Below are 25060 nucleotides of genomic sequence, written 5' to 3' on the forward strand. Positions count from 1 at the left end.
ATTGCTTGTGATGATGTAAAATAAGTTTGAGAAATGAGATAGAGTAAATAAAGCAAATATAAAGAGAGGAATAAGAAATCGCGTGACTTAAAAGATTGTCACGACAGCTGACTCGCCGGAACTTTAAGCGAGAAAGGGATATAGCGCATTAGATATGCATGAACCCTTAGGATATTTGCATCAACAAACGTATGCATCGAGAAACAAATCTCGACTTAAAACTAATTCATTTTAATATTCGGTTTTCATTTTATTTTCGTGAAAAATTATTTCATTAAATAATAAAATATGAAAGTGCTGTTGCATAATTCATAAGATGTTTTTCTTGTAATTTTATGTAATTACATTATTTTAATTTATAATAATTTAAATGTCGGAGAATTTTATATCTTAATATATAAACATGTAATTTTATACCGTTAAGTTTATTGTAGGCAAAAAAATTAGTACTTCAGCTAAATAATTAATTTTTATTAGCAAAAAATAAATTGTTTATTAACAAAAAAATTATATACATTAAAAATTCTTTAGTTTACTTTTAATTCAGTTTTTTACACAATTTTTTAGATATTTATTATTTATAATTCAAAGTTTATAATGTATTGTATTTTTTATTGCAATTAATTGAGCAATAAATACCTTAATAAAAAAAATATAATTGAGAGTAGGATTTAATAAGCTTAATTTAATTATTTAAGCACAATTTTAAAGTCATTTAAATGCTCACAAATATTAATATTAATATTAATTAATTATTTAAGTATCGTAAATAATAAATTATATTTATGTCTACTGTAAATATTATCTCAAGCTTTCGTTAAAATAACATCTTCCATGAATTCCGACACTGTGTACAGATAGAGACAACACTTATCACAATATCAACGTCCATAAATAATTAATGATGTCGAATTAATTAAAAAAATTTTTTAAATTTTGATTAACTGAATTTTAAAAATAATAAACAGACAATAAAATATATTAAAAATAGCATAATTTAGTAACTGAGCGCAACATAATCAGTGTCATTCTCATTTTGTTATGAAACGCAGTGTAATGAGAAAATCTGTAGCACCAGTAAAACCGGAATTTCTCATCCGGCAGTAACATTGACGAATGCTCTCATAAATAACGGGAGCACAGAAACTAATTGGAGTTTCTTGTTAAAACAGTAGCCGTGTACATGACTTTACCAGTTACAAATAATCTGGGTTACTATATTTTTTCTTTATCACCATCATTATCATTATCATTTTCATTATTATCCTCGTCATTATTTATTTATTCATATATTCACTTTTACTCAAACAATTTATTTTTATTTTTATTTTGAATAAAAAAAAAAAAATAATAATAAAATTAACGATCCAGTAATTATTCACCGTTAATTTATATTAAGAAATAATTCTCTTAAAATAAGTGCGCGATAATTTATTATCTGGAAGTTAAATCTCGATTTAAACAAAAGTTTAGAGCGTAAATAATTGAAGATTTATGTTTAAGGTCAGAAGTCAACTCATGCTTCAACGGGGGTATCCCGGTGGTGGTTAAAATGCAAAATAGAACAAATAGGTCATAAGATAAATTTGTTGTAAAGCTTGATACGATATAATTTGATAATAGTGAAAAGCATAAAACTAAAACAGCTTTTCAAATGGAATCAATGTTGTAACATCTAAGACACTGAATAGCAGCAAGTCTGGACGCTATCAGGGGAAAATTGATTGCTCGCGACTGTGAAGGATCGGACAGTTACAGTAGATAGCTTCACTGTTCCCCGGGAACTCTCTGGTATGTTATATACAATATATATTACTTACTACACTCTATAAAACATATACAACCAATAGCATTACATATACAAAGATAACATTATTTATTGCCGCATCCGTTATCTTTGAACAAACTCACCCCGATGTATCCATCAGTACACTTTAATCCAATCGATTTCTAAGCTCACTATTCATTTAACTTGTTTCTGCTAATAATTAACCATCACCATTATCTAAGTAATCTTTTAATGCTCTCCAGCGCAGAAAAGTACAAAAAAATGTATTTTAGCTTTATTCGGTAAGGAAAATATTTTTTTTTTTAATTAATAAAAAAGCTATGTTTAGATTTCTGAATAATTGTTTTTTGACAAGAAGTTTTTTGCTTGAAAAATAATTTTTAATTTCTGATATTTTAATCCTGACTTCAATATAATTTTATAATTAATAAAAAAAAAAAAATAAAAAAAGAAAAAATTTGAATTTGAAAAGAAGGAAAATTTTGAAGAAATACTCATTTGCTTAAAAAATATTCCAACTGAATGAATTTATTTTATAATATATTTATTTATACTTTAATGTATCCCCTTCATGGTCTTTTAATCTACGTTTATTCATTCTTTAATGACAGCAACCGTAGTCTAGCTCTTCCATTTTGTATCACCGAGAAAAAAGGACCGAGTGAAGTGGAGAAAAGAAATAAAAATAAAAATTATATAAAAAAGAGGAAAAGAGAGAAGCAAAGTTAAAATAAATGTAAAGAGTGAAAAAGCTGTAGAATAATAAATAAAAATAATAATAAATAAAAAATGTGACGAAAAAGTATAGAGAAAAAACGGAAGTTCTGCAGAAAGTCATCATGATAAAGAAGAAAAATATATACATTTATATTTCTTTCACTCCGTGAATTGTATTTACAATTTTAAATTGCAAGAAAGAGTAGAAATAAGTTTAAGAACGAAAAAAAAAGCTTTATTCATCCCGACTTATTTTTTAATCATTTAATATAACCAGTTTAGACGGAATTAAGTTTAAAATATTCGAGAAAAGAATAAAGAGATTGAGTTATTGTATACTTTATTATGTTTTGTATGCGCGTGTGTGCCTGTATATTATGCAACTAAACACTTTATTAATTTAATAAAATTATATAGTCGCAATGTTGTGTATTATAGATTTTATTGAAATGAATCAAAGCTTGTGGTATTGAGCTATTAATAGAGTTCAACGCCACTATCAATCATGAGTAATAACGGTGTTTTTGTTCGCAGTCACATCGTCCGAGGCTTGTGATGTGTGATGGTGAAACGGTTTTCTCTCCGGTGATAAACGAGCTTTAATACCGCTCGCCATTGTGCCATTAGTTCTTCTATAATTTGATATTTAAGTTAAACCCTACATGCATTATTTACTTTTTACATTCTATCGATTTTATCAAATATAATTGTATGCAATTAATCAAATTTATTTCAACACCGCTGCATGTAAATTAAAATTAAAATTCATTCTATTTTATTAAATTCATCAACTATTTTATTGCTAAATACATTCTTGTTGGGAATACAAAAAATGGATAAATTTTTTCTTCAATTTCAAGCTCATAAATATTAATATAATCGTAAAAAAAAAATTATAATAAATTGATCATTGTAATTTAGTATTATTTATCGTACGTAAAGTATTATTAAGTTACTAAATATAAATATATATTTAATTATAATTATATAGTGAAGCTTACAGGTAAAACGCAATCAGGCATACATCACTTCTCGAGAGTCATGAATTATAATTCACCGTACTAATTTTTTTAGTAAATAAAATTCTTGGATAAATTTTTTTCTTTATTTATTTTTTTATTAAATTAAATATTACTGTAAAAATTTAATATTTCTGTGACATAAAATAAAACTTTTTTTTTTTTTTTTAATTTTTATTTGAATGTATGCAAACTGTATATTAATATCTAAGTAGATCGTTTGAACGAAGATGAAAATTTTAAATGCACTGTATTCTTGTAAAAAAGAGTAAAAAAGTTTACAATGTAGAGTAAGGTATAAAAGAAATTCTAAATATTTCCTTATGCATTCATACTTTCTCTCTTAACTTTTTATGAGAATTTCGCAATTTCGTGATATAATGCATTTTGCAAAGTATATTGGTATCTATATAAATAAATTAAATTTACTATTAATTAAATTTAATATTTATAAATAATATACAAAAAAAATTTGAATTTCATTTAAATGTTAATTTAAAATTTTTATCGTGTAATGTATTCATTTATATACTGAACAATTATTTAAATAAGGAAGTTAATATTTATGGATATTTTAACGTTAAATTTATTTAAATAAAAAAAATAACAAAAAAAAATTTCCGATTGTTACTTTTATATTTTTTCAATTTTTACCTTGAATTAAAATCTATTTTGATTACTCGTAAGATTTTAATTTAAAAAATTTCAATACAAAAAATAATATAAAATTGATAACAAGTATAAAAAATTCACGGATAGTAAACAAAATAAAAAAAAAAAAAAAAGTAATAAAATTGAAAATAAAAACAAATTTACATTCTGTCCTCCTACACAAGTCTACTGTGTGTAAGCTTGCATGTTCCCACAATCCTCCGCTCCCACTTTATTTCATTATCCAGCATGTAAAATCGCTCGTATTTTATTGTTTCAGTCAACGTGCGTTGATTAAATACATTCTATACATATATATCTATCTACTATGTATGTAAACTATTCATAAATCTGGATGTACTTGGACAAATAATAACAAAACAGAAAAAGCTTAATAATCAACTGGAATTGAATTGCGGAATAATTTGAAAATTTTATTATTAGCAAAATTTTAATTTATTATACAAAAAATAATTCTATGTACTGATAAAAAAATTAACTTGACTCAAGAGCTAAAATCTTGAACCAAGAATACCATTTTGAAGAAAATGATTGTTTTATTTATTTATTTATTAATAATTACTAGGAAGAAAAATTACTAGGAGAAAAAAATCGATTTTTTTATTGATTAAAAAAAATTTTTTTTACAAATTAATAAAATATAGACTTTTAATAAAAAATTAGGACTAAATTAGAATGAATTAGAGATTTAATTCTTGAAATTTTAATCTTGGTAAATTAAAAAAATAATTAAATTATGGATATTAATTTAAATATTCCCGGGAAATTTGAATTTTTTATTGTAATATTTCGAGATAAAAATAGTTAAGTCAAAATAAGCAATGGAAAAAATATTTTAATTTACTTTTGAGTGATAAATAGTCTACGGTGCATTTTAATGAGAACTGACTCTCGTCTATTATTTGAAATAAAAATAATGAAAAGTATAATGGAAAATGAAATGGAAGAAAAATCGTTTAGACAGTTGGCAATTAATTATATCTAGATATTAAATGACTGTCATTCGAATGAAACAAATTTACTTTCTCTCTCTCTCTCTTTCACTGTGAACTTTACCAGTATATATTGTTTTATATCTGATTTAATAAATATGTCAAATTAATTTCGCATGAATGCACACGTCATAGAGTTATCAAGAAACAAATTAGTATTTAAATGATAAATAAAAAAGTTCAACTGTCAATTTTAATTTCAATAAATATTTCTCTGTTTTTAATTATCATTTGAATGGTAAAAAAAATTTTCTTTTTTCCCATCGTTAATTAAAAAATAACCATTTATAAACATCTAATTACTGAGTATTATTTAAATATGCAAATTTGTTTTATATGTAAGTTTATAATTAATTAAAATATTTTTAAGCCCATATTTAAAAAAGAATTTTTTCTCCAGAAACAGCTACTTGATTTATTGTAGAGACATTCAAAATGAATGGCATACTTAAAACTATTATAAAAAAATGCAAATAATGTCCAGAAAAAAAAAAAAAATAATCCGGCTAAAATTTTAACCATTCACAAAATTAGTTACAACGTTAAAGCATTAGCCGGCGTTTAATCACTAGGACATTAACTTTAATTAGACATTTAAGATATTTTTCCAATGAATTTATATGGCGTATTAGCGTCATAAAAATATAAGACGCCTCGGGATATAATTTTATGATCGATAAGGTCAATTATTAAGATTTATTTGATAATAACACCCGATATTAAAAGTTACGAGTTTTTATTTTTTTGGTAAATTTTAAAAATAAATTTATTAAATAAATAATTAGTATAAAAATTTATTCGACGGGTAATTTCAACGTGGTATTTTATTTTACAAAGGTATTATAATAATTATTATAAAAGTTAATTTTCTAACAAATTTGATATCTATAACCGGTACTAAGATATATCCATAACCGGTTTTATTTGGTCAATTAAGTCTTTTAGACCCAACTAAACGTGATTATATTTTTTTTATCGGACCCTACATGCTGGCCAATACTTTTTTTATCTCACTGAAGAATTTGGTTTTAATATAAATTAATTTAATTATTTATTCAATTTTTTTTCCCCTCCGACGATTATTTATCTCGAAAATTTCATATTAATATTTATGCTGCTAATTAACTTGAGTTGAGTTGTTTAGAAAAAAATTTAATAGTTCTACTCGATAGTAAAATTTAAATATAAATATGTATGTTGTGTTTTTGTTTTACTCCATTAAATACACTGTGATTTTAAAAGGCTATTTGGTGTATGCATTAAACTAGTTTTAGCTGTGCTCATATATCAGCAACTTTCCTTGTTGTATTTTTGCTTTGCATCAGCAAACGTATATTAGTTCTATTATCGAGAGAAAGGGTTCAAAAACATATCCTCAATGAGTGTGTGTGTTTATTACCTCGTGTGTAATGTATTAATATTTTATTAATTGAAACTAGCAATGTAGGTGTAGCGTGCAGTGTATAAATTTATATAATCGTTCAAACAGTTGACGTTTTAAATATTAAATTTTTAATATATAATATTAATCTGTCAATACGCTGTATGTTATTTTACAACCAGTTTTATTATTTCTCACATTGAGGTTATTGATTATTAATCAATATATGTGTCGTTAAAATCAAATTAACACTTAACGAGTCTTTAATATTAATTCTTTTAGTGATGTTTTTTTTTATCAAGTCTTCTGTTAAAAAAAAAAAATACTTATTAATTGGCCGTACAATTTATTGATCTTTAAATTCCTTAGCAATCATACCAATCAAAGCTTTATCATCGTTGTTATGAAGTTTTTTATTTTACGATCGATCAAAAACAATAAAACGTACATTATAATTGATTAGATACCACTGTAATAACGTACGACGTAAAATTAAATTCATTTAGAAAATTAATTTTGTACAATCGTGATACGGATTGCAATTTATATCCAAATTCCTTATCAAATAAATTCTGATCGTGAATGGAATTCGACTGAATATTTGATACAAACTAAATTCTAAATGAATCAACTATTTCAATAAAACTCAATACAACTTTTTAATTAATTTATTGCTTTACAATTTAATGTCTGTTTTATATTCTACGAGAAATTTAATTGTTACATTTATCTATTAGGCGAATTAAAAGTTATAAACACGATAATCGACGTGTTAAATATAAAGTAACAAAATAATTTTATGACTTATTTTAAGAAAATATTTTATAGATTTATATTTATATTTATTTACACAGTAAAAAATTTTGCGTCAAAAAAATTTTTTTTTTAATTTTTATGTTAAATATTTAACACTTTTTTTAATTAATTTAACGCACTAAATGTTAAATTTAAACATGGAAGTGTTGAATATTTAACACAAAAATTTTTAACAAAATTTTTGACGCAATGACGTAAAAATGTTTACTGTGTAAAATATTGAAAATTAATCTAGTGTTATTAAATTTTTTAACCTAAATAAAAACTCTTATTGTAGTTCAAGAAATCCAGAAATAAGAGCGTTTATAGATTCGTTGTTCAATGACTTTTAAAATAGTCTTGATGATTGAAATAGTTTTAACTCGTTATTTTAAGTATTTGTTATAGTTAATTACAGAAGAAATATTATTTTGTAGGAAAATTAGTAGCGTTTTTACGTAAGCGTTTCCGGGTGATATCGACTTGAGAGGTCACGACCACTCTAAGGTAGTCTGATTAGCTCTAACTGTATTGTATTATTTTATCGTCGAAAAAAATTGTTAATTATTTTATCAAATTTTTTCTAGATGTTCTAGATTAATAATATTTAAAATATTCAACACAATAATTATAATAAAAATACAACAGGCTTAAAAATGTGTTAATTTAGAATGCAAATATATTTTTTTCATCAAAAAGCTACTCGAAGGAACATAAATAAAATTAATTGTAAAAATTAATCAACTGAATTTAATCAATATTGATTTTTTTGAGAATAAAAATAAAAAATTGAGGAAAAAATAAATTAATTATATTTATTTCGTCGGAAATAATTTTGATTATCAATCAAGTCTGAGAAGAAGGTATCGAGCCAACATAAACTTAATCAACTTCAATTAAAGTTACTGGGACTTGATGAACTTCTATTAAGCTCAATCTACTTAAACTACAATAATGAATTACCGTTAATTTAATTGAATCTAAATTAACCAATATACTAACAAGAAGAAAGTTTATTATGATAAAACGTGGGAAGACGTTCTTTATTCAATATTCTTCACGTTCAATGGATCTACAATTTTTTTATGCTTACAATAAATAATTACGACCTCAAAAAAATATTTATTTGATCCAATAAAATCAATAAAAAAAAATTAAAATAATTTTTGCTCAAGTAAATTTTTTATTGATGCAATAAAAATTTCCTTTGCTCAAAAAAAAATTCTTGATAATTGAAAATTAATTTTTTTCGATGTATTTAATAAAACTACAGAGCTCTGATAAAAAAAATCAAACTCTGACCTTGTATGAATACTGGTCAAACATCCTGCAGACGTCAAGATCACCACCAAGCATCGCATATTCCGAATCCATGGTCTCGTGTCCTCGCTTCTTCTTCTCGCCGCCTAAAATTCAGCTCTTGTCAATTAAGAAGCTTCTGTTTTCCTTTTTTTAAATATTTATCTATTTTATTTTTAAATTTAATACTTTTCTACCACGCACCACTAGAACTCGTACCGAATAAACTTATTGCGATAGCACCGACTATTCCGTCGCTCATTGTACACCTCCGGGTGTTATTACCATCAATGCCTCAGTATTATCGTTTATTATTTTTATAATCATTAATATTAACCGTGCCTTCGATTAATATTCAAACGTTTAGTCACTATAAATATTCTCAAACTTATTTACTAAATACTCACTTGTACAGAGTTAAAAATTGAGATAAAAATAATCCTAATTAATACAAATTGATTACACACTAGAAGTCTAAAAACTACCGATCAAAAAAATGTTTATTTTAATTCCACTCTTGCCGGTTTATTTTTCACCATTCGACTACTTCAATCAACACTTGTTCACTAAAATTATCAATTAGCAATTAGTGTGATTAGAAAATAATAAAAAAAATTATCTAAAGCTCAAAAAAATCCCTTGAATACTCAAAATTCGCGTAAACGTCTCGCGAGTTGCGAATAAAAACAAAAAATGGCACACGGTTGAAATAAAAAAATAAGAATATGGCGTCCTTCGATTTCAAACGAATAGATCCGATTATTCCCGATTCAGTAGTCTCTTTATGTATATATTATTCAACTCTTTGCGTAATCGTTTGTTACCGGAAATGAATATTAAAAAATAGATTTAAATTCTATTCAAAATATCGTCGATAAAAAATTCAATACTAAGTTAAGCCGTACTAAAATTTATTATTTAAAACGATTTTAATCATTAATCCACCATAAAAAAAATCTAATATTTTTTAACAACCGTTACTACTGAGAATCTATATATAAACCCTCATATGTGAGACCGATGTCTTTTATTTGAATCTCAATCCTTTATTGTCACTGAAAATATTTTTTTACAGTTAGACAGTGAATGTAAATCAGAAATAAAGGAGCAAAAACTTGAAATAAAAGTTTTTATCAAGCACTTTTTTAAAAAATTCACTTGAAAACTTAACAAGTGTTAATCCAATTACTAGATTGGGAGTTTTGGAGTTGTAACAACAGTATAAATGAGTTACACGTTGATGCACTGATAAACAACGACACTGTCAAGATTACAGGTGCAGTCAAGTGTCAAGTGACGTACACATACATATACTTGTACACATATAACATAACACCGTGTGTGACATCAGTGACGCGCAACACGCTCAGCTACGTTAAGTAGGGACCAAGTGTGCGAGTGAGTGAGAGGGTGGCTGTAAGTGAGTAGCGAGTAATGAATGAATGTCGGAAAGTAATGGAAATTTTTTTAATGCCAATCGTATTGCGATTAAGTAATGTATTGATGATAAAACAGTGTGCGTTTAATTGTAAAACATTTGTATGGATGTACATATGTATATAAATTTTTGAGAGTGAGAGTGAGTCCGGTGAAAGACGAACGCGAGAGAGATGGATGTAAATAGATATAGGAGTGGGAGAGGATCCAGTGGTTGTATTTCAACACAGTTGCGTCTCGGATCAGGCTGGGTTGAACATTGTGGGTAGGTTAGTTCAACGTGTATATTTAGTTAGCCGTCCTGCGCGCGGTGTAGTGCGTGTTGCTGCGATAGTTGCCGTAGGTGCAGTGCGCGGAATACTTCACCCCACTCCCCTGCCACTGAGCCACCACCACTCGAGCCGCCACCACCACCGTCTCAGTCGCCACCACCAAGGTGACTTTTCCGCGCTTCTCCGCTGCCACACACCCTCCGACCCGCTGAGACCAAACCGAGCTCGCAAAACGCTCGAGATCTAAGGATTCAATGACTTTTTCATGCGCAGTAACACCAACAAGTCTGGATATCCCGCGTCGAAGTCATTTTCATGCTATTTTTTTTTTCACTTACACTGTGAAGAAAATTTTTTGAAAGTTTGCTATGAAAACTTTCTTTTGAGTGTTATTAAAAATTTTTTAGGCGCTAAGATGGAAGATTGGGATTTAAGAATAAAGTATTTTGTTAACTATGTCAATTTTTATTTTATTAATTTCAAAAAACCTGTTTTAGTCGATGAGAATTCGTTTTAGAGCGTTATTCTTGGCATTCTACGGATTTTTGTGAAAATAAAAATAAATTAAATGGTTTAAAATGATTAAATTTTTAACTACTGACGTTTTCGAAGATATAAGCTCATCCTGATTAACTATTGGTGCGAATGATATGAAACCTTGAAAAGGTATAACTCCAGGTCAAGAATTTTCCAACGATACCAAATTTAACCATAAAAACCCATTTTATCACATAAATACACTGGCCCCAAAATTTTACTTATTCTCTTAATAATATAGATTAAATATATATAAATATATATATATATATATATATATTTTTAAATGATTAACGAGAGTTATTTTTAAAACTAATGGTGAAAAAAAAAATATTAAAGGATGATTAATAACAAAATAAAATAATGCTTTGTGATATATTGTTTTTAATTAATAACTTTTTAGTATATTACTTTCATTTATTAAATTTTTATTGCTTAAAAGTTTTAATTGCTCTTTAATTAAATCCTTGAAAATAGTCACGTTAATTTAAGAGTTTGTGTATATATATATATATATATATATATATATATATATATATATATATATATATATATATAAACTCTCTTGGCGACTACTACAGTTGAGAATAAACTTAACATCGTGATTAATTAATTAAAATTACTAACCAATTTAGGGAAGTTATTTTTTGTGCTAATTAATGGAACTTTTAGATAGATAATAATAATTACTTTAGCAACTATTTTTGTTAATTTAATTTTTTTTATCATGATTAATGATACATTTTGTCAATCGTTAGATTGGAAATAGTGAAGAAACGTTTGAGAGAGATTTTTTTTTTTTTTTTTAATTTCTGTCGATATCTGTACAAAGTAAGAAAAGTTTTCTTATCCATTTCTTTATTGCAAAACAATAAATTTCTCAATATAACATTAACTTTTATATATCTGTACGCCATCGTTAATTTTACCCACGAGTATATACTCATAAACGTCAGACTTGGGAGCTCTACGAAACGACCAAGCGTTCCTCCTCGGTCAATGCAATTACAGCCGCCGCTTCTCTCCCACATCGCCTTTGATCGATAATTCATTACTGCCCTGATTCTGAAAGCCCTTAATGTGAACAACGTCAAGTTTAATTATAAACTTTGTTATCGTTACGTATACGGATATTAAATTCTATCCTCTGCAAAAACTAATTTCATTTGACAATTGAAATAATAAATAAAATATATATAAAAACAATATCACTCACCCAACTATTAAATAAAGAAACAATAATAGAACAAAAACAGAGAAGCGCTTCAATATCCCATTTATTCTTTATCTCCTTCGAGCATCAGAAAAAAAACTTTTAATGCCAATATAAATTCTTCTTTTTCTTTAAATAACATTTGTAAAAGTCTTCTCCAAGGTCACAATCATAAAATAACCATATAAATGTTATTTATTATTTATAACACTATTAAATTAAATTTCTTATTAATATTAATAGTTTCAAAGATAAAGTAGCGTTACATTTACATTAATTTTAAATTATTATAATTATTTTTCATGCTTAAATTATTAAGTACACAAAGTTATCATGTCATGTATTTGCAAATAAGTCGTTGGATTTTATTTTAGTTTATCATAACAGTCATTATCGCTCGAAAAGTAACTAGTATAATAACAGATAGAGATATGTGTCCTGTATATTTATGTTAAAAAATATAACTTGTCATAGTTATCTTTAATGATAAACAATGTCTTTCTATTTAGACACTGTAATTATACCGTTATTTAATTATTAAGAAAACACATTCGCAGTTAATTATTGCTTGTAAATTTCCAAGGAAATGAACAGGTTATATTTGTTTTTTTAATAACAAACTAACCAATAATTAACTTGTATTTATTTATTTATTTATATAAACAAACCCAACAACTTAAGCCATCAACAGGGTTAATAGTTGCCCTATTTAATAGATAGATTGTTAAATAAAAAGAAAAAAAAATATCATAATTAAGTTGCTAATTTGCCAAGTTATGATGTTGCTTAGCCACTTAATCAAGTTAAAAATTTTTATGTTAAATATTTACATTTTCTACGTAAAAATAAATAAATTGATTCAAGAAAAAAATTCCCAAATAATTTTGAAGAGATTAATCGTAAAAATAATTAAATTTAAAAATAATTAAATAAAAACTAATTAATTAAAAAATAATTAAATTGATTCAAGAAAAAAATTCTCAAATAATTTTAAAGAGATTAATCGCTTTGATTTTCGAATAAAAAAATATGACGTGAGAAATTTTTCACGTGTAGATAAATTGCTATCCACATGTTGATAGAGTTCGCTGACACTGAAAAGTAGTACAAAGAGCCAAGGGCACAGGAGTACTGACATGACGACAGACTAGCGTATAACCATCAGTAGCAGGATAAATAAACGAAAGCGACAGTGCAGCAGAGTAGAATAGAGTAGAGCTGTAGAGTAGAGCACAGTAGAGTGCAATGTAATGGAATCCAATGCAATGGCATGTAGAGTGCCGAGTGTAGAATGCAGTAGTAAAGTAAATGAGCGAGCCAGCGTGCCAGAGTGGGACGGAAAAAAACTAACGCATGCACATATTCTCTTATTCGCTTTGTACACCTGCTGACACACACAAGTGCCCGAGGGAGGTCATAGCTGCTGCGATAATCAGGCTTTGCTTGTACGAGCGTGTAGTAATAGACATGAGTCGGCAGTAGTCAGTAGTAGTTGGCACGTGCTGCTCCAAACACGTGGGTTTCATTCACAAACTCCTATCCTGGTGTGTTGTGTATTTCCCACAACACGGCCGTGTTTGTACATTACTTCTACACTCACACCTACTAAATCTACATGGCCGTACGCTCGTGCTCATGCAGCATCAGCGGTACCAGCAACAGCACCAAGAAGCGGTATCACCAGAGGCTCTGCTCTGCTCTGTAAAATGTACACCTAACCGCACCACGGCTCCGACAAGGACAAAAATAAACTTTCATTGAACAAGAAAGAGAAAGAGAAGGCTCCTCGTAGCTCAGAGTATTATATAGCTGGTGGCTTGTAGGTTGTAGCACACGACAGCCAGAGGAGTAGAGGAGTAGGTAGAGACACCAACGCGTCGGTGGTTAGGAGCCACTTTGTAATGGTACTGCTCTGCCATGCCAGTATAAGTACCAGGAGCAAGTTGTAGAATGTGGTTGGGTTCCTCTGTGTGTGTGTGTGTGTGTGTGGTCTGAAAGTAGACTCTACTCTGCAGACAGGAAGTTAACCCAACCCGTACTACGGTAGCTACCGCTTGCTCTACTCGCTTGAGTGAAGCGACTTCTGTCAAGTATATATGTATATAAAAGTACAAGTAATCAGCGGGTTTGTGAGGCTTGATGCCTTTGCTCCGGAGGAGTAGAGGAGTAACACCGACAACGAGCAGCGAAGTAAACAGAGCCAGAAAGCGGCTTCAATGATTGCCAGAGCGAGAGAAAAAAGAATGACTGGGTCAGGCGTGATATCTGAATTTCCTCTCGGTTTTATTTGGGTCTCTGGTGCTTTCATTGCCAACTGTAGAGCTTAGAAATACTTTTATCGTCTTGTCACTGTCTCTCTTCTGTCTTACACGTTACACGACCTATACCACCAACCAGTGGTGTAGGCTCCGAGGATCGTGCTCGAGTACTCCATTCACTCTCGCTTTCCTTTCCTGGATTCACGACCCCTTTAGCTAAGCGCCGACAGCTCTGCTACTGGCACGTCTCCTTGCCACTCGCTGGAAATCCTATCTCTTACTATACACTACGGAGGATCTTTGCCCTGAGAAAGGTACTTTGACCCTGTCACTACGCCACTCGTCAGACAGCCAGACCATACTACTCGCTTATCCGCCATCGATCTGCTCAATCGCTTGGAGGATTTTCTGCCATGACCTAGATCAATTTACTGATTATCTTTGTCAGGTGTTGGGAGAATTTTATATTTTCCGGGGAAATTTTAACAGTTACTTTTTTGGAGTAATTTTTAATGTATTGATTTTTTAGTCGTCTTAATTAGTTATTCATCTTATAGAATGGGAAGTGAAAAAAATGTTTCACGTCAATTAATGTCATAAAAGTGTCAAATTAATTCTTAAATTAAATTTCAAGTAATAAATTTTTCATTATATATCTCATAACAATTTATATATTATAATTTGACAGCTCGATATATTTTTGCTCTTATCTCTGCTCTTGAGTATGATTTTATTTGATATTTTAAAAAAATAAAATACTAATATAAAAAAATACTAAAAATGTAATATTATTAACGTAAGCCTTTAATAATATAGCGTTTTAACCTCTTTACTTTGTAAAAAAATAATAAAAATAAAAGCTCAAGTCGTTAATGGTTTTATTTTAAACCTCTTAAAAACATAAGAGGAGAAGAAAAAGGGATTTATTATCCCTCCTACTAATACAAAGCTTAAATCTTTCATTTAATTTATTTCTTGTCTCTACACCCAGCGACAATACTGTACAATATTGTTTATAGAGACGTGTATCTTCCATCCTCTAAACTTGTATGAATGCAACATAATTTTATCAAGTTACACTGAACTTTACTTAATAACTTTAATGTTTGATCTTGTAAACTTTAGAGATCCCCCCATGCGAGACTAGATCTTGTCCCGTCTTTGATATTTAGTTTCATCACGTAGTAAAAAGATGAAAAAAGGCGATAAGTAAATGTCTGAGTATATTAAAAAATAGTGAATATAAGTATATATAAAGATAAAATCTAAAAATTGACACTGGGTGTTTGCAAAGCATCCAAATGTTTTGTGTGTATTACCAGCGATCTATAAACTATATGCGATGTGCAAATATACATATATTGTTGGTATGAGAACCACATTCGCACATAACACACTATAGACCGAGTAGTTCTGACTATGACGACGAGTCTCGTCGCGCGCATCCCCACGGGAATCAATATCGCGAGTTTTCCCTTTAGTTGCTCCCCTGTCCCGTTGTTCACCCGCGCCGTCAACTGTTTCATTCTCTTCTGCGGGTTATGAGATGGAGAGGAATAGAGAGGAGAGCCGGGACGCTCGAGGGGCAGCTAAATAAGGGTGTGAGTACACGACTCTCCCCCACTCGGTCTCACTCCGACGGCTGATAAACGTGATTTAGAGGTACACAGTACAGAGTAAGAGAGAAATTTAACTCAACCCTACACTCAGACTATTTTTCTCCTCCTCTGATTACACCCCTCTTTTCTCTCCACATCACCATCTACTTCCACTTCTTCTCTGATATATTCCCTCTTACTCCCTTCCCCCTCGCGCCTACGTCCCTCGTCGGAAAACTCTCTATACAACTACAAAACATTCAATTTCAACGTCAAGTTAAAATGAAATGGATTTTACAGCCAACGTACAGTCACCTCAACAGCCTTGTTTCTAAGTAATATATGTTATTAAACATTTTTTTTTTTTTTTTATAAATATTTAAATACTTTCATGTATTTTTTTTTATTTTAATTTTAATTACAATTCTACTGGATATTTTAATTATTTTATTTCGAAAAAGATTTTTTATCCCACATTATTTCGGTGTGTTTATTTAATATTTATCTTTTGTTAAAATTGAAATATGGAGGTAATATATTTTGTTTATTACTCTACATCTGTATGTGAATAAAAAATTTCATTACCGGATTTAAAAAAGTAACTATTGTTAAGCAACCTTTTTCTTTATTAAATTTTCAATATTTAGATTAATTAATTAAAACCTATGTAGAATATATTTTGTTTCACTCATTGTTATTTTATGAAATATTGTAGAAACTTTTAGCAAAAAATGAAAATAAATTGAGAGAAAAAATCTATAATAAAAAAAAAATTAAAAATATTGATGGAAATGTAAGAGTACAATAGTATAAAAATACTGCAAAGTAACAAAAAAAAAAAAAAAAAAAAAAACTGAGTATTCATCATAAATAAAATAGTGAAATAATAATAAAAAAAAATTGAATGATATAAAAAATGAATGAAAAATAAATAATAATAATAAAAGTAGATAAATAAAATGAAAAAGCATGAGAAGAGAATGAAAAAAAAATTTAAAACTATTTCAATCGCGTTTTCAATTTTATTTTACCCTCAACGTGAATTTTTTTTTATTATCTTTATTTCTGTGCTTTGATCCTCAAAATGCATTTTAGTAGGGGCCCTATAAGAAGGGGCGTGAAGGTCTGGGGGGTGAAAAGCATCAAGACATCTCAATGAGATTTGTATCTGAATATGCGTTTTCTTTCTTATCTCTATCTACAATTCCCTATTTTTTGTTCTTTATATCTTTTTTTTTTTCATACAGCTTTTAAATTCCTTTGGGAAAAGCTTGTGAACTTTTCCTTTTTCTTCGTCTTCTTCTTTTAAAATAAAAAAGTAACTATTTCTTCTCTAGTAATTCTTCTCAACTCATTTATTCAAGATAACTAGAAACTTCTTTCAATTTCTTATTGTATCCAATCTTTCAGAAATCTTGTCTACTTTTTTTTATTTTTAAACTATATTATATAAAAACTTTTTAAATTAAATTTAACTTTGATATTTTATAAATAGCAAAAACTTTACTCGATCATTTTTAACACAATTACCATATAAATAACATTACTTTACATACTGTAATTGACACCTTCAAATTCTTTTCTTTATTGACAAATTATCTGCAACGATTAATCCCTAAAATATAAATACACCCCTAGCATTATTTATTAAATAATAAACAAGTTTAAATTGCAGGCAAAAAACTGTCTAGACAATTTATAATTTAAAAGAAACAAAAAATAAGTTTAAAGATGCATCAATGAATGTTATAATCAATAAATATTGTTTATAAAGTATAAATATGAGTATGAATAACTAAAAGTGCAAAGAATGTGAGAAATAAAAGAAAAATGTGAAGATAACAGTAGAGTGTGACCCATTTGGTTGATCAATCGGTTGGAAATTTAAAAAAAGTAATTCTTTTGAGAGCGCAGATCAAAGAGAAAAAATAGCTGAGCTCTGCACAAGAACAGGTAGTTTTACGATTAATTTTCATGAATGTATATTACGATGATTGGTTCTTTATATAAAAGCAACATTATCTTTATCCTTTTCTTTCTTTCCTTTAATACAGAGACTCTCTTGTTACAATTACTCGTACCCACCAAAACACACAAATACCTACCACATTTATACCTAGAACTTCTTCAATAGTTGCACTAGCTTCCATTACATTCAAGCTTTGATCTTGACTAAAAGGCTTACATCAACTAACTTTCGGTCATGCTCGAATATTATGAAGAGCGACCCACCGTAGGGGAATATAAGAAAGAGAAATGTATTTTATATAGATATATGTGTTTATGTTTGCATTTACAGCACTGGTACCTACTCACTATCACTATCACTGTCACCCTCTTCTTACAAGATAGCAAAATTTATTCTAAACATTCTAAAGTACTCAAAGAGATCATTCTCCTTGATGTTTTCATTTTACTCATATCCCTCGGCAAATTTATAGGTGTCAGCTTGTCATTTTATTTTATTTGCAATAATAAATGTTCACAATTTTCTTCATATGAACATTACATATTGATTATTAAAATCACAATTTTTCTGTTTAAAATAGTAATTTTTAGCAGCTGATCATTACTTATTATAAATCGACTATTATTTATTACAGTTTATTTTTTTCCGGGCTCCAATGGAAAAAGTATTTTTTTTTTTTTTTATTGGGTTTTAAATTGTAACACTTTGCAGTTTTGATTAAATTCCAAGTATATTGTTGATGATAAATATTAAAAAAAAATTAGCAACATTAAAAGCGATGACATTAAAATACTCGCGTAATACCGCCGTGATTTTTATCTCGGCACTCACTAGCAGCTGCTCTTGGTGACAACTTTAACCGCGTTGTAAAAAAGACACCCTATTATGACGGTATCATCACTGTTTTCTCATTATATTAAATAATGCGTAAAAAATTCTGATATTCATTATCAAGAGCTAGAATAATTTTATAATATGTATTACAGAGTATTAGCAACAAATTTTTAATTTATTTTTATAGAAATATGTGTCAAATATGCCAACAATTAATCTGAAATAATAAAAAAAATATCTGACATATTATTTCTCGCACGAAATTTTCACGACGAATTTTAAAATTTGACAGATGATGAATTGCACCTTGCTTGTCAACATGTTTATAGTTGTATTTCATATTGAACTGTACGGAAAGTCACGAAAGAAGTCTATTAATTACACGCCAACGGTTTCAGACATTCCGGCACTACATCAGTGTCCTAAACGATTGAAAACTTTGACAAAAATAAAAATAAAGTTTAATGTAATAGTACTATGTGAAACAAAAATATCTGAGAAGTTAGAAGAATAAATTTTAAAAGTATATTTTTAAAGAATGAGCGCTGTCCAACAATACACATTTATGCGGCAAAACTTACGAAAAAGACTTTTTTCCACTACATTCATTTAAAAGTTTAATTTTAAATCGAAAATTTGACAATTTTTATCCCAAACTTTATTTTATAATTTTTAATAAGAAAATTATTTATTTATTGAATTACTAACAACCTTGCTGTTAATTAAATATTGACGTTTTTAAAGATATAAGCTCATCCCGATGTTACACTCATCTAGAGCTTTCATTTGAGTACCCACATGCATTTTTATATATTTTTCATATATACATATATATAATACATATAAATATATGAAAAATTGATGTGGATACTCAAATGAAAGCTCTTGATGAGTGTAACATCGGGATGAGCTTATATCTTTAAAAAAGTCAATAGTTAAGAAAGTACAGTGCAATTTAACAAAAGTCTTTTTTTGCATGATTACTATTCAAATAGTGATTAAGTATTTTATTTTTACTCTACAATAAGCCCATAAATATACTTTTTAATAAAATTGTTTCTGTCGACATCTGTGTCAAGATAAACCTTATTTTTCAGTCATCTGTCTAGTAACGTGTTTTTCTTTTTCCATCGACGACTTATTTGTTTTCGTCGACAATCGAGTTCAATTGTAGCGCCGTATCTACACAACAGTGTCTGCACCCAAGACATTGACAATTCAAGTGTCCCTTATACATATACATGCACACAATTTCAATCATGTCCTCCAATGGAATAAAAATAAAATAAATAAATCAATAAAAGGACTCACTTCAAACAAATCGAATCAATAAATAAATAAAACATATTTTCAATTCTTGCGTCGGAAGTCCCAATAAATGAAACGATAAAGAATAAATTAAAAATAAACAAACACCGAAGCATGATATTGATTTTCACCAATTTCGTAAAATTCACTGGAACAAATAAACTGTAATTAAAGAGTTTCATTCTTTGTTCGTGTTATCGAAAAAAAAATTGCCAGAATTTTTTATAGTGGAAAATTATTGGAAAAAGTTGTTTATTTTTTAGTTAAATTTTCCAAGATACAAAAGTAAATAAGATAAAAAAAATGAGTTTACAAACTCCATTTACAACTTTTGTCTCTTTATTCTCAAAAGTCGTATGGAAGCAAAGTGAACTTTTTTCTCGTAGAAATAAAAATAGAGTCTTGTATAGTACGGAGTCTGTAGTATTTGGAATGGAAAACAAGATAGAAAAACTAAATAGTGCTGTAGAATTCAAGTAAAATAAGAAGCAAAAAGTACCAAGATTGTTTTTACATTTTATGAATGTTCAATTTAAACTTGTAGAGAACATTTTAAAACTAAAAAGAGTATTTTGTGCCTCATATGTTACATATTTCTGTTGAAGGTTAATTGGAATGATAATAGTATATTAATTTAGTCCTTACAAACAAATAAAAAATTGGACTGGTAATTTGTGTAGAAGTTGTAACTGTAATTTTACAAGTTATTTTTTTCCGTGTATGAATGTTCACCAAAAATGGCAATTAATATGAGAGATGATAAATGGAAATAGGGATAAAAGTTACGGGGGACGGTCATGGCACGTGTGAGGGAGTTTAACGACGCGCTATGGCTGCGAAGAGATATAACATAATCAGAGTAGGGGAAACCATATACATGCATGTACTTATATAGTACATCTATAGACGTAAAAGTTATGCAAATACTTATTTTACGAGGTCCGGGGAATATTGCTGGTCATATTTTTTTCTCAGAGCACTCGAGTTATGTGGGATTTTATATTGACTGTAAAACCCATCAAATTTACATTTATTAATCTAAGTACTATTGTTTCAATTTATATTTCATTATAAAATTTTATTATTGACAGTATTTAATTAAAGTCTTTTATTAAAACGAATGTTTGAGCCAATATTTAACGTTTGAACTTTTAAAGTTTCCCGGGAGCTCGTTAAAGCTCAAGAGACTTTTATTCATGAACATTACTCAGTAATTCAGATAATTTAATTTCTGATAAAATTTGAAAGTTCATGTTGTACAATATAATATACATGCATGATTTATATTATGAAATTTAATTAAACCCTCTAGGCGTCAATTTCAATATCAATCAATAAAATTTAATAATTTATTTTTAATTATATTTTTAATAATTTAATTTTTACTCAAGTTGAATAAAATTATGGAAGTTGTTAAATTTTATTGTTAAAAAATAATAACAAATTTTTAACGTAATATTGTGTTATTATTATTATAATGAAAAAAAAATAATATTAATTTTTAATAATATAAATTTATGAAAGCATTTAAACATTGATAATAAATATTGATTTGTATTATTAATTTAAAAATTCAAATTTAAAATTTTATGGTCGGAATATAATTTAGGTGAAAGGTCATCAGCTTTGTGGGCAGTAAAATATAGATATATATTTACTATCCACTCCAAAACAACAATAATAAAGCTTTATGACGGTCATTTTGTACTTCCTGTTTTGCTAATAGTGAATAAAACGTTTCTCAGTTGCTTTATATTTTACAGTGATGTACACGAAGTACTTTCAGAGAAAGATAGAGATAAAGGAAGGGCTGAATGTCATATAAACTGACACAGTGACAGAGAAAATAATTTAAATTCAACCGTAAATAAAATATAGATCGACGATAAGAATTTTGATAGCCAATTTTAGATAAGAATAAAAGTAACCATTTTTATTTGTTGGATAAATTTTAAAATATAAATAAAATGAGAAGGAAAGAGTTTATTCGGACTGCAAGTGATGCCTAAAAAATTCAATGCTGGAAGTAATCCAGCTGAAACGAGCTTGGGAATAAACTGTTTTTTCATCGCTTCTGTCTCGCAGCGTAATCGTAAATAGTGTAGTAGCAAATTTACGTCCAGTATAAATGGTAAAGGGAAAACTGACGTTATATTTATAATAACTAAATTAAACAAATAAACATTTTTAAAGATATAAGCTCATCCTGATGTTACACTCATCGAGACCTTTCATTTAAGTACCCACATGTATTTTGATATATTTTTCATATATACATATACATAAAATATATGAAAAATTGATATGGGTACTCAAATGAAAGGTCTTCATGAGTGTAACATCGGGATGAGCTTATATCTTTAAAAATGTCAATAGTTCACGAGATACAAGGTCATTTCTTAATTATGTATCTAGAGATGAAAATGTCGAATTATACTTTCCTTTTTACAAATTACAAAAATAAATTCTTTTATAATTTTTATAAAATTAATAATTGTTTTTCGAACAAAATTTTCACTTCATGGTGAGTGAAAAAATATATCCGAAGTATATTTGTAGAAAGTGAAGTAATGCGAAAACTAAAACAGATTTATCTTCACGATATTGAATTTTGAAGTCAAAAGTGAGTAGAGTGAGCATGAAGATCCTTGGAAGAAGTTGAATATCATTATTGAAAATACATTATTCATATTTCACTTACAATTCTCTTTACTCTTCATAGAAAAGTTTTACATCATTCTTTTTTCAATAAATAAAAGCTTATATTCAAAATTTTCCGCTATTGACAAAAAATATCCGAAAGGAAATTAACAATAAGACGGTTTAAATTAATTAAAAGGAAAATCCTGTGAACTGACATCAGAATTAGGAAATTAGGCCGTCGGTTAAGCCAGAAGATTCCAAGTAAATGCACATCGCTTGACCGGAGCATCAGCGAGACCTTGAACCAGACCTACTTAGGAACAGAGGGAATGGAGTAGAGAGGTCGGTTAACCCCGAGAGAACATTCGTAGACAGTTCTCAGCTTACACCCTCGTGAGTGTCTGCGTGTCTGTGAGTCGGTGTTATTCGAGTTGAATAAGGGTGGCCGAGCAGCGTAAAGCTGAGTCGGAGTGGAGCAAAGAGACGGGCTATAGAAAGTTAACCCAGAGCAACGAGGAGAGAAAGTGTGCGAAACTCTCTAGCTTAGGTGGCCTTTGCTTCCTACTGCCTTCTATATGTATACTATTCTATCGTCTGGTGGCTCATATTACTGTTACCATTACAGTACATGTACAAAATATATACCAGTATTCTGTATTCTGTATTCTATGTGTTCCGCTCACCACTTACAGATACAAATACAGACCTGACTACTACACAGGCTACACTACTTGCTGCTGCTGTTGCTGCTACTGTTCGCTGATACTACTGCCAGAGTTACGACCGGAACGAACGATTCATCTTCCCGGAAACTCTCTTTCACTTGAGGTCAAACTGGTTTGTCTCTTATTTCAGACATCGATTTGTTCCGCAAGGATGTCACTTTTGTCTTTGGCATTTGCTTCCTTTAATTTTTTTATTATTATTTTTTTTTATCGCTGTTTTATTCAAATTTTTAATTTAAAGACAATAAGAAGAAATATCAAATTAAAAAAATTACAATTTAAGGAGTTTAAATTTACTTTTTACAATTTTTTAATTTTATTGCAGAAATAAAAAAATTAATTTGATTAAAGGGAAAAATTTTTGGTAATTATTTACAAGTGGGGTCCCAACATTTTAATTTTTATTTTTTTGAACGAAATTTTCAGTAGATTTTATTGATATATTTTTTTTTAATACAAAAAAAAATGAACAATTAAATAAAAAAAGTTGATCATCACAATTTTAACAAATTTTTAAGAAAATTTTGATATTTAACTTCTTTTTTTTTATTGTTCGATTTTTTATGTACTTTTCAATAAAATATATACAAAAAACATCAAAAAAAAAAATAAAAAAGAAATTTTATTCAAAAATATGAAAGTCAAAATTTTTTCCAACTTTTGAAGGCAAAAAAAAATTATTTATCATCAATGCGCCGAAAAAACAATTAAAAATCTTAACTTTTTACCTAGATATGGCTAAAAATAGGGTGGACCGTACTCGTAAATAATTATCAAAATTTTAAATCAAGAAAATAATTTTAGAGATTATTTTGGTTTCTAATCCAGCAGAAAAATTATTAAATCAAGTAAAATTTACTTAAGCCCAATGAAAAAGGCTTAGTTAAAAAAATTTTTCAGCTTCAAATTTTCTCTCAATCAAGATATTTTTTCAATAGTATGTTAATAAAATTTTATCAATTATTAATGAGCTTAATTAACTAACTAATTAAATTCATTGAATAAAAATGTCTGATACCACAAAATTAATGAACTTAATCATTCGTGAAACTAAAACAATTAATATATTAATAATTGCGTACGTGTATTAGAAAATAATATCAGATACATGGAAGCAGACTATTTAATATAATGTAGAGTGAAATGAAGCGTATGGTTCAATTAACCGTCTTTAACTACAAACAGAAATTATTCTGCGGTACAGAGATGTTTGGCTCGCACCATCGCACGACAAAGCCAGCCTGCGTTAAGTAAAGGGCAATTTTCAGACGAGTAAACACCAAGAGAGGAACACTGTTATGTGGAGTGTGTATTATTACATATATTGTGTGTGAGGAGGGTGAGAGAGTGCCATGAAGAAAAATAGATTAAAATAATCTAAGAAGCTTTAAAGAGAAAAGACCTTTGTATTAAACAAATTTATTTCATTTAAACTTTATTTATTTTGTTTATTTTTTTTCGTTGCCTCTAACAACCTCAATTGCTCGAGACGAAACTTTAATAATAAAAACAATATTAAACCAGGTTAAGTGTAGAAAAAAAAATAAATAAGTTATAAATTCATTTTAATGACTTTTTTATTATTTTTGAATGTTATTTTTC

At 28.0% G+C, this 25060-nt stretch overlaps 1 protein-coding gene across 2 annotated transcripts in view; it reads right to left on the minus strand.

Moving 5' to 3' along the window:
* The window catches only part of LOC141529618 (TOX high mobility group box family member 4), a 196677-nt gene extending 187242 nt beyond the window's left edge, over nt 1-9435 (minus strand). Inside the window, exons 1-2 of one of the 2 annotated variants that reach the window (XM_074246250.1) lie at nt 8869-9435; nt 8668-8771 (exon numbers count right to left, since the gene is read on the minus strand). In XM_074246250.1, the coding sequence (XP_074102351.1) occupies nt 8668-8771; nt 8869-8926 (162 nt within the window). In that variant the 5' untranslated portion in view covers nt 8927-9435. The remainder of the gene's footprint in view (nt 1-8667; nt 8772-8868) is intronic. The other variant, XM_074246251.1, reaches the window with a different exon arrangement.
* Between the last annotated feature and the right edge of the window lie 15625 nt (nt 9436-25060).

The sequence above is a fragment of the Cotesia typhae genome, unplaced genomic scaffold (genome assembly GCF_013202065.1).
Source record: "Cotesia typhae breed Kobodo isofemale line unplaced genomic scaffold, CoteBio_Ctyphae contig_48, whole genome shotgun sequence".
In the NCBI taxonomy this organism is placed as follows: domain Eukaryota; kingdom Metazoa; phylum Arthropoda; class Insecta; order Hymenoptera; family Braconidae; genus Cotesia; species Cotesia typhae.